Source organism: Chelonia mydas, chromosome 3, assembly GCF_015237465.2.
Source record: "Chelonia mydas isolate rCheMyd1 chromosome 3, rCheMyd1.pri.v2, whole genome shotgun sequence".
NCBI classification, from domain to species: Eukaryota; Metazoa; Chordata; order Testudines; family Cheloniidae; genus Chelonia; species Chelonia mydas.
In genome coordinates, this window is record NC_057851.1 from 3327438 (window position 1) to 3340642 (window position 13205).

The 13205-nt window shown below is 44.4% G+C and overlaps 1 protein-coding gene across 2 annotated transcripts in view; it reads right to left on the minus strand.

Moving 5' to 3' along the window:
- The window catches only part of LOC102940965 (interferon-induced very large GTPase 1-like), a 40201-nt gene continuing 26996 nt past the window's right edge, over positions 1 to 13205 (minus strand). The window contains exons 1-2 of one of the 2 annotated variants that reach the window (XM_043542015.1): positions 11677 to 11814; positions 1 to 9422 (exon numbers count right to left, since the gene is read on the minus strand). In XM_043542015.1, the coding sequence (XP_043397950.1) occupies positions 2104 to 9420 (7317 nt within the window). In that variant the 5' untranslated portion in view covers positions 9421 to 9422; positions 11677 to 11814 and the 3' untranslated portion in view covers positions 1 to 2103. Of the gene's footprint in view, positions 9423 to 11676; positions 11815 to 13205 lie in introns of those variants that run through there. The other variant, XM_037893734.2, reaches the window with a different exon arrangement.

The window sequence follows — 13205 nt, forward strand, 5'->3', positions numbered from 1 at the left end:
ACATTGATAATGTTTAATTGAGCATCATGCGTATGTTTTAACAATTAACACAGGTTCTTTCCCAAAATGAGCTACACAGAAGTTTCTCCCAGAAGCTCCTCTCTTTCATTAAGGGATTGATGTGATCTGCAGTAGAGCTGCCTAGGTTCAATTATAACCTTACAAAGACACCAAATAATTGTACTACACAAAATTACTAGTCAGCACAAGCCTGTTGAAATAAGCAACCCATGTACCCCAAGCTGCAGGGCTAATGAACACATTTCATAAGTACAATCTAAAAGCTAGGATTACAGGGATGAAGAATCAGTTAGCGGAGCACCTCAGAAGGCCACAGATCCAGCTGATACAAGTTCAAGAGTCCAAGAGAACCCAAAACAGGGCAATAAACAGGATCTTTTATATTCCACCTTTTGTGACTTATTGGATATATAACTATATTGACCACCTTCCGTGACCATAATAAGATAAGATTGATACCTGCCTATTATCCATACGTGGCCTTTTGGGTTTTCATAACTACAACTTAATCATTAATATTAGTAAGCTACCTCATTCATTTCTTAATAATCTCGTAATAATTCCAATACATAAATGCAGTCCAACTTCCTAGTTACTGCACAGCAACCAGGTTGCTAACGCTCCCCAAAACTCCCTGCCGTGTACTGGCCCTTTCATGATCATTTGTTTAACTTCCCAGAATGAGAGGGCAGAATTTGTGTTCTGCGGTTCTCATTTAATCTAAAATTCCACCTTTAACATAACTACTGCCACAAGGCCTCACACCAATACATCAGGCCTGTAAGCATAGCAAGCTTAATAAACCGGTCAGTTATGTTCACCTACTTGCCCCAATGCACATTCCAAGCCAATAAGCAATATACACCCATCAATTTTATACGGCTATAACGTCATTCTGCCTATAGCAAAGCATAAAGTCACTCACAAGATGTGGCAGGGTCATAGGTCAACAAATAGACACACACACTTTCTGCTAACTGCAGCTATTACAAGTTTAGATAAACAAGACTCCCATACTTCAATGATGAAAAACTGGAATTTAATGTTAAAGTAAATGGTTCTTGCATACAAAATACTTCTCTATCCAGATATACAGAACAAGGAGCAATGGTCTCAAGTTGCAGTGGGGGAGGTCTAGGTTGGATATTAGGAAACACTATTTCACTAGGAGGGTGGTGAAGCGCTGGAATGGGTTCCCTAGGGAGGTGGTGGAATCTCCATCCGTAGAGGTTTTAAGGCCTGGCTTGCCAAAGCCCTGGCTGGGATGATTTAGTTGGGCTTTGAGCAGGGGATTGGACTAGATGACCTCCTGAGGTCTCTTCCAACCCTAATCTTCTATGATTCTATGATACCAGAATATTATAAAATTAAAAAAAACTGTTGACCATAATGTAACCGTACCCAGATTGTGCATTTAAAATCGAACATGGCAGTGTACATTAAATACGTCTGCACTTTAGTTAGCTCTCATGCTGTCTGGGCATGATGGAGCCCACCAAATGTGTTATGTGCCTCTACGATGTTCTGTCGTGAACCAAATCTGGCACGTTCTGAAGTAGGCTGCCAGTAAGGGACAGGTGTCTGATGCCATCCCACCATTGTGTTTTAGGTCTTCCAGGGTTTTTTTTTAATATCCTGCTTTTGTTGGGTTAAAGTCAAAGATAATTCTCACAGGGAAATTGGCATCAGATCATAACCTTTTATAAAAATGGTATTTACTAATGCCTTTCTTTGCTCTTCATCTGGCTATTTCTTGCTGAGCGAGTTAATCTTTCATAATATGCTCACAGCAGGGAATTTTTTTCTTTATACGCTAACACACAGGCAGGTGAATTGTATCACTGTAGTTGGGAAAGCTACAGGGCTCTGACGTTATAATGAGGCAACTTCACTACTGTACACTGATATGAATAGTCTTATATTTCTCTGAGTTCTATGAGAGATTAAATATAGTTTACCTTGGATGATTATCTTCCTAAATCAAAATACAAGAATAATATTTGAAAACACAGTTGTTTCATACACTTTCAAACTAGAACAATGAATTTGCTATCAGGTTTAGAATCTTTCATTCTGACTAACTTAGAACTCCTTTTCCAGCTCAGAGAGGACATCCTTTTTCGTAATTTGTTTCCACTGAGAAGGGATCTCCCCTCTGCCTTCAAATTTCCCACAGTGCCGTATCTCTAGCTCTGCCCTGAAATGACACACAAACCATTTCCAGTAAGACTGCACAGAGGTGTCAGGTGTGATGCTCCATTTGGAATAACGAGGTCCTGCATCCCGATAATTCTTGTATGGAATTTTACGGTCTTCACCCAGCACTAATGAGCAATTACTTGCGACAAGACTTGAACAAATGTCAGTAACTAGATGATTTGTTTTATGCCAGTGGATGCCAGCTGTAGCTTGAGGACGATGGAAAGAAAGACTGTGATCTCCATCATGGTTCAATATGGTATTTGTGCAAAGAGCTTTGCAAAAGGGACACGGCTCCCAGCACCCACAGAGCTGTTCAGCTAATATTTTGTGTGGTTTTTTTTTAAATGGCTCCCTGTCAATGACAGCAAAGTCTTTTTTCAGATTTTCTAGCACAGGATCCAATGCTTTACTCATTGCTTCCTTAAGAAATTCTATATCTGTCGTCTCCTGATGTTCAATGCTTTTCAGATCACTTCTGGGAAGGTCTAAGACATCTCCCAGTCTTCTGCAAAATTCATCTAACCATAAGGATACATTGCCACTTCTGTCTTTGACAACTTTAGTTGAGTCACGAATAGCTGCATGAACAAGAATCTGGAAACAATCAAGGGAAAAATTCAATAAATTCTTCAATCTTTGATCTTTCTTGTCTAAACAATAATCATCAACACACTTCTTGATAAAGTTCTCAAAAAAGTCCTTTGGGAAATGAATGTACTGCCTGTATTTCTCAAAGTTTTCTTCCTCTGCCAGGGATTTCAGAATATAGATTTCTAGTTTGAATCTACTGGCATTGAGGGCAGGATGGTTAGACTGCATCTCATTGGCTACATCAATGGCAGTCTTGTCATAGACTGCCTGGCGGAGAGCTTTAGAAAGCTTGGTGCATAAGAAATCAGCAAATGTTGTGATGGATGTGGCTCCTTGACAGGAAATCTGAAAACATTTAAAGAAATCTTCTCTCTTAGTTTCCAGATAGATGGTTGGATCATTTGCTTTTTTAAATGCTGTGTGCATGTTTTTAAATCTTTCTGCTGCCATTTTACACAGATACAAGGATAAATCTATCTTGTAGTCATCATTAAATATGTATTTTGAGTCATTGGGTGCAGATGATTCTGTACCTCGCCTTACTTCCCGCAATATTTCATAAATGTAACTTTGATTGTAATCCATTTTCTGCTGCTCTTTCTCGTCAATGTTTGCTTTGACAGCCTGAATGATGCCATCAGTAACTTGCTGAATGTTGCTTTTGTCGCATTCATCTAAACTGTGCCTGAAAAGGAACATTTTTTTCTTCATGCTGATATGTTTAGAAAAATCAACAGAAAACGTATTCTTTTTTGGGAAATCCTTAATTTTTACTAATAAATTAGTCTCTTTAAAATGCTCTAGAAGGATATTTTCTACATCAACATTAATATCAGACTCTTCAGCCTGTGGAGCATTTGAAGCCACTTCAGTCACCCACTCGATCCACAACGAGTTAAAGTTCGCTCTCAGTTCTGCTTCACCTAGTTCCTGGCCTTTTAAAGACAGAGCCAACTCTTTGCTTCTTTTCAGAAGCTCATTTTCATATTCTGACTTCTTTTCATCCAGTTTGCTTTGGTTCTTCTTTAGTTCAATAAGTTCTTCAGACTTCCTCTTAGTTTCAACAATGAGTGACTCTTTCAGATCTCTCAGTTTCAGTTCAGTACTTCCTTTCCACTGAATCAACATTTCAGAGTCTTTGTCTTCACTGAAATACTTTTCTAGGTCCTCCATTATGACACCATAATTTCCTTGAATTTGCTCTTCAAGGTTTCCTTTGGTGACCGAGTGCACTTCTCCATTCCTAATTCGATTCGTAAGTTTCATTTGCAAATCTAGTACGTGACTTCTCAACTGCCAGGTCCATTGGCTAAACTTTATTTCTAGCTTCTTGTACGTTGCAATCTCCAGTGTATTCTTGAAGCTGAAAATAAAATTTTCATTTAACAAAGCATTCCACAGATCACTAATGCGGACTTTTAAACCTGACAGCCTTAAAACACTGCCCTGAGATTCTTTTTTGGCACCCAAGAGAACCTTGCTTTTTAGTTCCTGCACATTTTGGCTGTAGCTGGGGTTTGGAGGTGCCATTGGTGGGTTCCCTTCCCAGAGGTGAGCAAAGTAATGAATGTGGGTGTTCACATCAAATCGGATAACATCACTAAAGCAAGTTACATCACAGAACTCTTGCTGAGCTGCTGTAACAGTCATTTCATCTAGTTTTTCCTGGAAGCGTCTTTGTCCTTCCATATTCTGTTCTTTTGCAGTTATTTCTCCAACATTCTGGTGCACAAACAAACAGCTTGGGGAGAGCTTTACTTGCTTCATTCTCAGAAATGCCTGGATAGCGATCTGCAGGATATCTTGCATTTCTGAAGGGTTTTCACCAAAAATATTTATCACAGTCATATTACCAATACCAATAACGAAGGTGGCTAGCTCATTATCATGATTAAATGACCGTTTATTAGCCATCTCCATAGCCCGGAGCCCTTCTGTATCAACGACTAGTATATAACTAAAGTTCAAATCCTGTTTGAGGTTCTCCTCAAGTTCCATCAGTTGCATGAATGCTCCTCTGGTGCATCTCCCTGAACTGACACTAAACTGAAGACCAAACATGGCATTTAGCAATGTTGACTTTCCAGTGCTCTGGGTGCCAAGCACTGAAAGAACAAACACTTTTTCATCTCCTAACTTCTCAATTAATTTGTCCAAAACTGCTCCAACCCATTTTAATGGCACGTATGACGCATCACCATCCATCAGCTCAATGGGATAACCTGAAACCATCAGGTCAGCTGCAATTTGAGGTAGTGCAAGAAAACATTCATCCTGTTGTTTCATTGAATCCAGAGCCTCATAAATCTGAGCTACCTCTCTCAAAATGTGTTCAAGGCCAATTGTAGAATCAATTATCGTATTTGAGAGTGTTTCTAATTTATTTAGCAAAGCATTTTTCGAGCCATCATATTCTCCTTTTTTCTTTATTTCCAGGATTTGAGACCACAATCTGTGGTATTTTTGGTGAAGTTCTGCAAGGCAATCAGAGGACAAGTCATCCATAAATACTTTCATCCACTGCAGGAAATATTTTTTGGTGGCTTCTGGATGTGACTGGAGAAATTCAAGCACTGACTTCATTAGATCATTGAGAGGGAATGCTCTTTTTAACTGATTGCTTCGTATTGCATGCTTTTCTGACTCAACTTGGCTCCGGTGCTGCTCAATGCTTCTGTTTCTTTTCTCCTGCAAGCGGGTAAGTTCCTTGTCCTTTTGACACCACTTGTGCCACAATTCTCCTTGCAGAGGCAACAGTTTTGACTTTATCTCATATAAATTAGTCTTGTTCAAGAGTGTCATCAGAAACTGTGCCATTGTCTTGGCTTTCGTGCACTCTTCTTCATCTTCATCAATGACGAAACCTTGCTGGCGAGCAATATTTGCACTGTTCTCAAGACTGCAAGTTATGTTTGAACCTGCTAGTAAATCCCTGATTGTTGTCATCAGTTCATCTATTAATTCTGCTTCATTTCTGTTTTTGATGGCTATTTTTATGTTCTGTCTGGATTTGCCAGCAACAATGTTCTCTTTTTCAGCAAAAAGACAGATCAAAGGTTTTTGAGATTTCCAGAGGTCATGTATAATTTTCACGTCTCTCTTATCATTTTGATCAACATCTGATATGAGAACCACATTAACAGAAGAAATTTCCTGTAAAAATTTGACCTGTTGTTCATGCTGCCTTGCATCTCCATGCAGATTAGTGAATGCGATGCAGTTGTCAAATCTGTCACCGTCTCTCCCACCTGGACAATACCAGAAGATTTCCACAACCCCTTTCATCAGGAGACAATCTTTGCTGCTGCCTTTACAATGACGGTGGAAAAAGATGTCATGTTTGTGATTACTCAGCAGAGCATTCAGGATCTGGGATTTTGAAGAAGAAGAAGAATGACCAATCCGTATGAAGGACACCATGGGCATAGCTGCCTGATAAATCAATTTTTTATAATTTTTAAACCTAGTCTCCCTTCCTGATTTCTCAGCACCCTTCCAGCTCTTTGTCACTTGGCTAAGGGACCAAAGAGGGAATTCTATTTGTGAAGTACAAGGATTTGGCACCAGAAGTGGGAGTGCAAACTGGCAGAAAGCGAGCTTTGTTGAAAGATATTGTCTCATGAAATCATCTGCACAATGAAAAATTGCCATCTGGATGTCCATTGGGTGTATGTGTGCCTGATCTGTAACAGATTCATTGGTTCCATGACTGATATCATTAAAAAAGTCATCAAATGTATCTGAGGATCCACTCTCATTTTCTAGGGTGGTCAGTGTATTTGTTGTTCCTTGTTTAGATTTTATGTCATCTTTGTAAATGAGGTATCTTACCCGATAGTCCACCATCAACAGCTTTTGCAAAAAGTAAAATGGCAGCTCACATTCTGTGCTGGGCTGGCTGTCATGTAAAGAGGTCTTGTAAATGACATGGAAGTCTGCTGTCCCCATTTTCCTTGGATAGCAACTTTCAAGTCCAAGTCTCTTCAGTAAATTGAGAAACTCTTGGTTTTCAATAGCTTCATACATTTTAACATTGCTGGATTTCACTTCAGGTTTTGATTTTGGTTGATTTGAAGGTTTTGTTCCTCGGCAGATGCCTTCTAATTCTTTTATTATACCCTGTTTCTTCAACTCATCATTTGTGGCTTCAAAGTCCCCATTTTTGAGGCAATTCAGGTCTGTTTCCAGTATGTCCCAATCACTGCATGCCCTGTGCTTTTTAAGGACATTTGACATTTCATTGGACAATGAGTTGCCCATTTGATGTTTCATAAAAGCTAAACGTCTGTTCTTTTCCTCTGGAGACATGTCTTTACATTCAAATGTTACAGTCAGACCCACCAACAGCAGGAAAGCCTGAGCTCTGGAAACATCCTGAGCCCTAAGCGTCAAATATTCCTCCTGTGCTGTTTGCATTTCCTGCAATATGAAGTTAATTTCTGGGCACCCGAGGAGATACTGAAAAGTGTGACTGTCCACCCGGTATCCTGCGCTGGCTGCAATGGAGTGGAATAACAGCTCGATATCTGTCTGCTCTCTCTCCCGTAGAGCCTGCAGAAAGGAAGACAAAGCTAAGCTCACATTTAAGGTGGCCTTTACCTTTGCTTCTTGCACTGCTGCTGCAGAGGACATATGGTCATAAGTAACTTCCTGTATGTAATTCTTCATTTCCTGTAGGACTTGAGTAAAATCAGCAAATTCAGAGAGAGAGGTATTTTTTTGCTGCTTTTTTTCTTCATGAAAGATCCACTGCATAATGGAAGAAGATTTGGGGAAATTCTTAACTGAATAGACATGAGGGTCCAGAAGGCAGCGCAGTAGAGATTTGGTGTATTCAGTATTTTGTGCAGGCAAATCTTTGCACAGCGAAACTGTATTTTCCAGGAAATCTTGAAGCACCTTATCCGACAGGCAAATGTTAATCCATGTACTGTAGTTCTTAGTTTTTGCAGTCAGCTTTTGTTTGAAATTGTTCAGTGTCACTAGCTGCTCTTCATCCCCAGTGACTTCCCAGGTCTTCATTTCCTCTAAGAATGATCTGGCCTCATCCACTGCACTGACTAATCCCTCTCCAAACAAAGTACCGACGCTTTGGTTAGTTAGGACTTCGTAGGCATCTCTGAGGCTGCTGCTGACTTGATGAACATCACTAAAATCTTGTCTGTGATTGGACAGGACTATCTCCCACACAGGAATTAGCTGAAAGCCTCGGTCAATGACACTCCAGGTTTTGTTACTAGTCATAAGCCCAGATTGCCATTGGGTGAGAGAACGTATCTCAGATGGGCCTCCTGTCTGGGTCACAAACAGCTGAATTTCTGTTTGGATTTGTTTTCTATCTGTGCCCTGAAATGAGGCTTCAGAACCTGATTTTGATGCAGTAACACCAGCGGCAACACTCCAACCAATGCCACTATAGCTGCCCCCAACAAAAGAGCTGAGAGCATCAGATGTTTGTTTCTTCACCTCGTCCAGCTGCTCTGCCCGGAATCCCTCAGAAGACGCTTTCCACCAGAATATCCCACCCAAGTGAAGCGGGCCCTGGTTTACATGAGACCCAAATCGGTTGAAGAAACTCCCGCCCCTGCTCTTCAGCATGTTGAGCTTGTCCGGCTCTGGGGTGTGACTCAAAAGCTGCTCGATCTCTTTTAACTCTTGCAGCGCTGCACTGGAAAGTCGAAGCTGAGCCTTGGGGAAGTAGCATGAGGCCAGTGGGATGTAGTTGTACTTGGTGGTGCAAATGTAGGTGTGTTCTGAGCGGGATCTGTGGGTTTGTTCGGACCCTGAAGAGCTGCTGTAATCTGTGCTGGTTTCAGCACTAAACCCCCAATATCCACCCTTGGCTGTGACGCTAATGCTGAAACCCAGCTTTTCCATGGTCCTGGTGAATGAGGACTCTGCTTCGGCAGATGAAAACTCCTTCTTCTCAAACAACGGCCCTTGCTGTGGACCAAAGAGCTCAAACCCTTCTGGGATGTCTATGAGCTGCTCTCGCTTCTCCACCATCTCTGCAAGCTTGTTGGTTTTGTAAATGCCCTGCAGGGCCAGCCCTCCTGATGCCCATCTCAAAAGGTCCTTGTCAGGGAGATTCTCACTCTGGGACACCGACTCCTCTGGGAGGTCTAATTGTTTGTGCACATCCTCTATCACTTCCTTCAAACGCTTCTCAGGTGGTGCCCAATACTCTGGGGCTATGTCCATAACTCCCTGCAGCTCCTCCTCTTTCTTTCTTACAGCTTCCTCATGGCGGCTTCTGCCTTTCTCCTGCATTTCTTTTAGCTCCTTCAGCACCGACTTAGCCTGCTCCTGCCTCTTCTTTAGCATCTCCAAGCGCTGCTCCTGCAGCTGTGTCATTGTTGCCTTGCTGTCTGTCTTAAGTAGTTCTTGGAGGGCCTGCTTTTCCCATGTGTGCTGTATGTCTAACTTTAGGAAGTCTTCATATCGCAGGTGTTTCAAGGCTTGGACAGAGGTAACTCCAAGTTGTTTGTGCAGTTTAGGCAGCCAGTACTCTGCACGCAGACCCACTGCTTCCAGTCTCTTGGCTAGTTCATCCTTGGCAGCATCTCCCTGCGCTGAATTCTTGGGTTTTTCCTTTCCCATAGACATGGCTGTGAAATGGAGTAGAAAAATAATATCACACTCCGATGAAGATAGCCCTGCCTCCCTCCCTCCCTCCCTCCGCCAGCTTCACTCCCGGCCTTATATAATATACGATGGGCTACACCAGTGGTATTCACAGTTATGTGATTCGGGAGCCACATTTGCAACCACCATTAACCAAAAGAGCCACATGACTTCTCTATGCCCTGCGGACCACCCCACCAAACACACACATACAATAATATTAAATATATAACCATAAATATAGCCAAACACACTAAAATTTTCAAATAGTTTTCGTTTTATTGAAAATGTAAGTTCAGCTAACTTATTTATTCCATGAGTGGTTCAGAATGCAGGAGGGGGCTCTAGGCTGGGGCAGAGGGTTGGGGTGTGGGAGGAGTGAGGGCTCCAACTGGGGGGGGCTCTTGGGGATGAGGGTTTTGGAGTGCGGGAGGGGGCTCCAGGCTGAGGCCAAGGGGTTTGGAGTGCGGGAGGGGGCTCAGGGCTGGGGCAGGAGGTTGGGGTGCAGGGTCTGGGCAGGAATTACAGTGCAGGATGGGGCTCAGGGCTGGGGCAGGGGCTTGGGATGCAGCGTGTTTACCTTGGGCAGCTCTCGTTTGGTGACGCAGCAGGGCTGAGACAGGCTCCCTGCCTGCTCTGGCCCCCCGCCACTCCTGGAAGCAGTTGGCGCATGGGGGGGGGGCAGGTGGCTCCACGCACTGCCCTTGCCTTCAAGCACCGCCCCCGCAGTTCCCATTGGCCGCAATTCCCAGCCGATGGGCTCTGCGGGGGCAGTGCCAACAAGCGAGGACAGTGCGCAGATGGAGCATCAGAGCTTCCCCTGATTGCCGTGCAGCTCCAGGCCAGCGGGAGGGTCGGGTGGGGAACTAGGGTGACCACATGTCCCAATTTTATAGGGACAGTCCCAATTTTTGGGTCTTTTTCTAATATAGGCTCCTATTACCCCCCACCCTCTGTCCCGATTTTTCACACTTGCTATCTAGTCACCCTAGGGGGAACAGCAACACGCCGATCCACCTCCCGCTCCCTGCCAGCTGGATTAATGCAGGGACTTTAGTGGCTGTAGTCCTGGGTTAAGGGGACCCTACGCAAAAAGATCTGGACTTTTGGCAGCCCGGAGAGCTTTTTGCTGGCCCCCCTTAGCCCAGGGCCCTGGCCTGCAGCCCTTAAAGCCCCTGCATTAATCCGGCCCTGCTCTCTCCAGGAGTGCCACGAATCAGCTGTTCGCGGTGCTCTCAGAGGGAGCCTTGAAGAGCCGCAGGCTATGCTTCAAATAGCCACATGTGGCTCGCAAGCCGCGGACTGAGTATCACTGAGCTACTCTGTGACACTTTGCCACAGCCAGGGTGGATAAAAAATTATGACTTAAAAATAAAATAAAATTAAGGATTTTTTTGTGTTTAATTTAAATATATTTTTCTTTTTAAAAATAAACCTACTTGAAATTATATTTGAAAGTATTACAATATATGTTAAGGCCTAAACTTACTGCAAGATATTAAACAGAGTTTTAAATTAAACTATGTTAAACAGTACGTTCTCTGCCTACGTTTTTAAAAAAGTCAGAGCACTCAATGGCTGCAAATCATTATCTAAGCACCTGGAACCAGAGTTTGTTGAAGGGCTAAAGCAACTTTTGACAGCGGTAACTTCTTCTGCAGGTGCAGAAAATCATAGAACCAGGTTCTGTTTCTGTCAAGGCTCAAAAGCAGGACCAAATCCTGCCTCTCGCCTCCTTGTCTCCTACCCCACTGCTGCCTTACTTCAGCAGGACACAGCCCTCAGGACCTCCCAGCAGGCACTGAATATCTTATAGGGTTGGGTCCGCAATTGTTAAGGATTACTTAAATCAGACTGGCACAAGCAAGCTCACCAGGTACACAAGTACAAACTGCTCCTAGGAGAAAATGGTTGCTTTAAAAGGACATGGGTATCTAGCTGCCCCAAGTATGGATGGTGCGAGGAGCCTTCCCTCCCCCCGTGCTCCTGCAGGAAGGAGCCAGTCACAACTGCAGTCCTTGCACTCACTTGAAAATAATGACTGCACAGGGAGCTAGCAATGCTCACAGCAGTAGGGGGTGGGGAGGGTAAGGGCCGTGGGCCCACCCCTGCCAGCAAGACTCCTGAGCCATGAAGGAGAGCCCACACTGAACTCTCTAACAGAGCAGAGGAGCTGGGTTCCCACTGCCCGGGGAGGCGCTCTGGGAGGTGTTTCACAATGCCTCCCAGGGTTCCTACCGAGGTGACTTTGCTGTGCTTCACCCTGCAGCTCCGGCCAGCGCAATCACCAGACACTCCTTGGAAGCTTGAAATCTGCTTTGTTAACCAGATTTTATTTCCAGTGCACAGGCGTTGTTCTCTGTTATAGGGCTGCTCATCAGCGCTGATCTACTGCCATCCAGGGCCAGATTCTACTACCTTTACAGACATTCATAGATTCCAAGGCCAGAAGGGACCAGTGTTTCCAACTCCCATGATTTTGTCATGAGTCTCATGATAATCATTGTTTTCCTTAAAGCCCCAGCTCTTGGAGTCAAGAGATATGTGATGATTTCAGCCGTCATTCTTAAAGAAAATAAAGTTTCTAGCCCTTGTGGCTGTGGAGAAAGCTCCAAAATGTGAACCCCATACGCCCTAAAGTCTCAAAAAGCAGAGAACAAGTAAAAACAACATCATATCTAGCTCATGATTTTAAACCCAATCTCATGATTTTTGGTGAGCCTGACTCATGATTTTTGAACATTTGGGGTTGGCAATACTGTTCTTTTAACATAATTTGTGTATGTGCCTGCATGTAATTTCCTAAATTTTTAAAAAAGGAAACTGAAAAACCAGAAGTTCCATCATGTGGCATCATATTGACAGCCACAAGGTGATCAGCAGGGTTGAAACTTTAGATCCACCGCACAGAATTCTGCCACTTGAGGTAACTGATAGCAGTAGCAGGTTGTTACCCAGTCTCCTTGCCCACCAAGTCCTAGTCTCACCCCTCCAGATTCCTGAACTTGGGCCTGTCGCCAACACCGGCCCCTTACATTGATCCGTCCCACTCTGGTCCTGCAGCTCCCGCCCCCCTTTCCCTCCTGATCTGACCTTAAACCCAGCCCCCACCCAACATTTATCCCCAACCTGCTTCTGAACCCAGCTCTCCCCATATGCCCCCCCCACAACGTCCTCTTGAACCTGGAGCCTCCCCCTATTTATCCCCTGACCTGATCCTAAACCCAGCCCCACCCCAAAAACATTTCATTCCCCAACCTGCTCCTGAACTTAGGGCCCCCATAGCTCTGCCAACCTTCCTCTGTACCTGCCCCCACAATTTGTCCCCCAGTCTGCTCCTGAACTAGGTGCCCCCCCATATTTGTCTCCCCTGAGCTTCTCCTTAACCTGGATCCCCCTCAGCCCTGCTGACCCACCCCGACCCGACCCCAGGCCTCCATCCTCAGCCTTGACAGCTGGCTTGTGGACACAAGACACTCCCCCCCACCCCCAAACCGTAGCTCTTTCAGCTGCTGCTTGTTCCCCGCATTTAGCCCTGCCAGTCCCGCACCAAGATCTCCGGCACCTCACCCTTAGCCCTTGCAGCCTGTCCCTGGTACCCCTTCCTGACAGTTTAATCTCCCCAGACTGCTCCTGAACCCACCCCCCGTCTGTTCCCGAACCCTGCCTGCCCCACACCCTACCCGCCTGCCCAGCATCTGCCCCCTTAACACCACCACTCCTGCTCCTGGGCCCAGGCCTGGCTTTGCTCCGCTGAGCTCATGTGA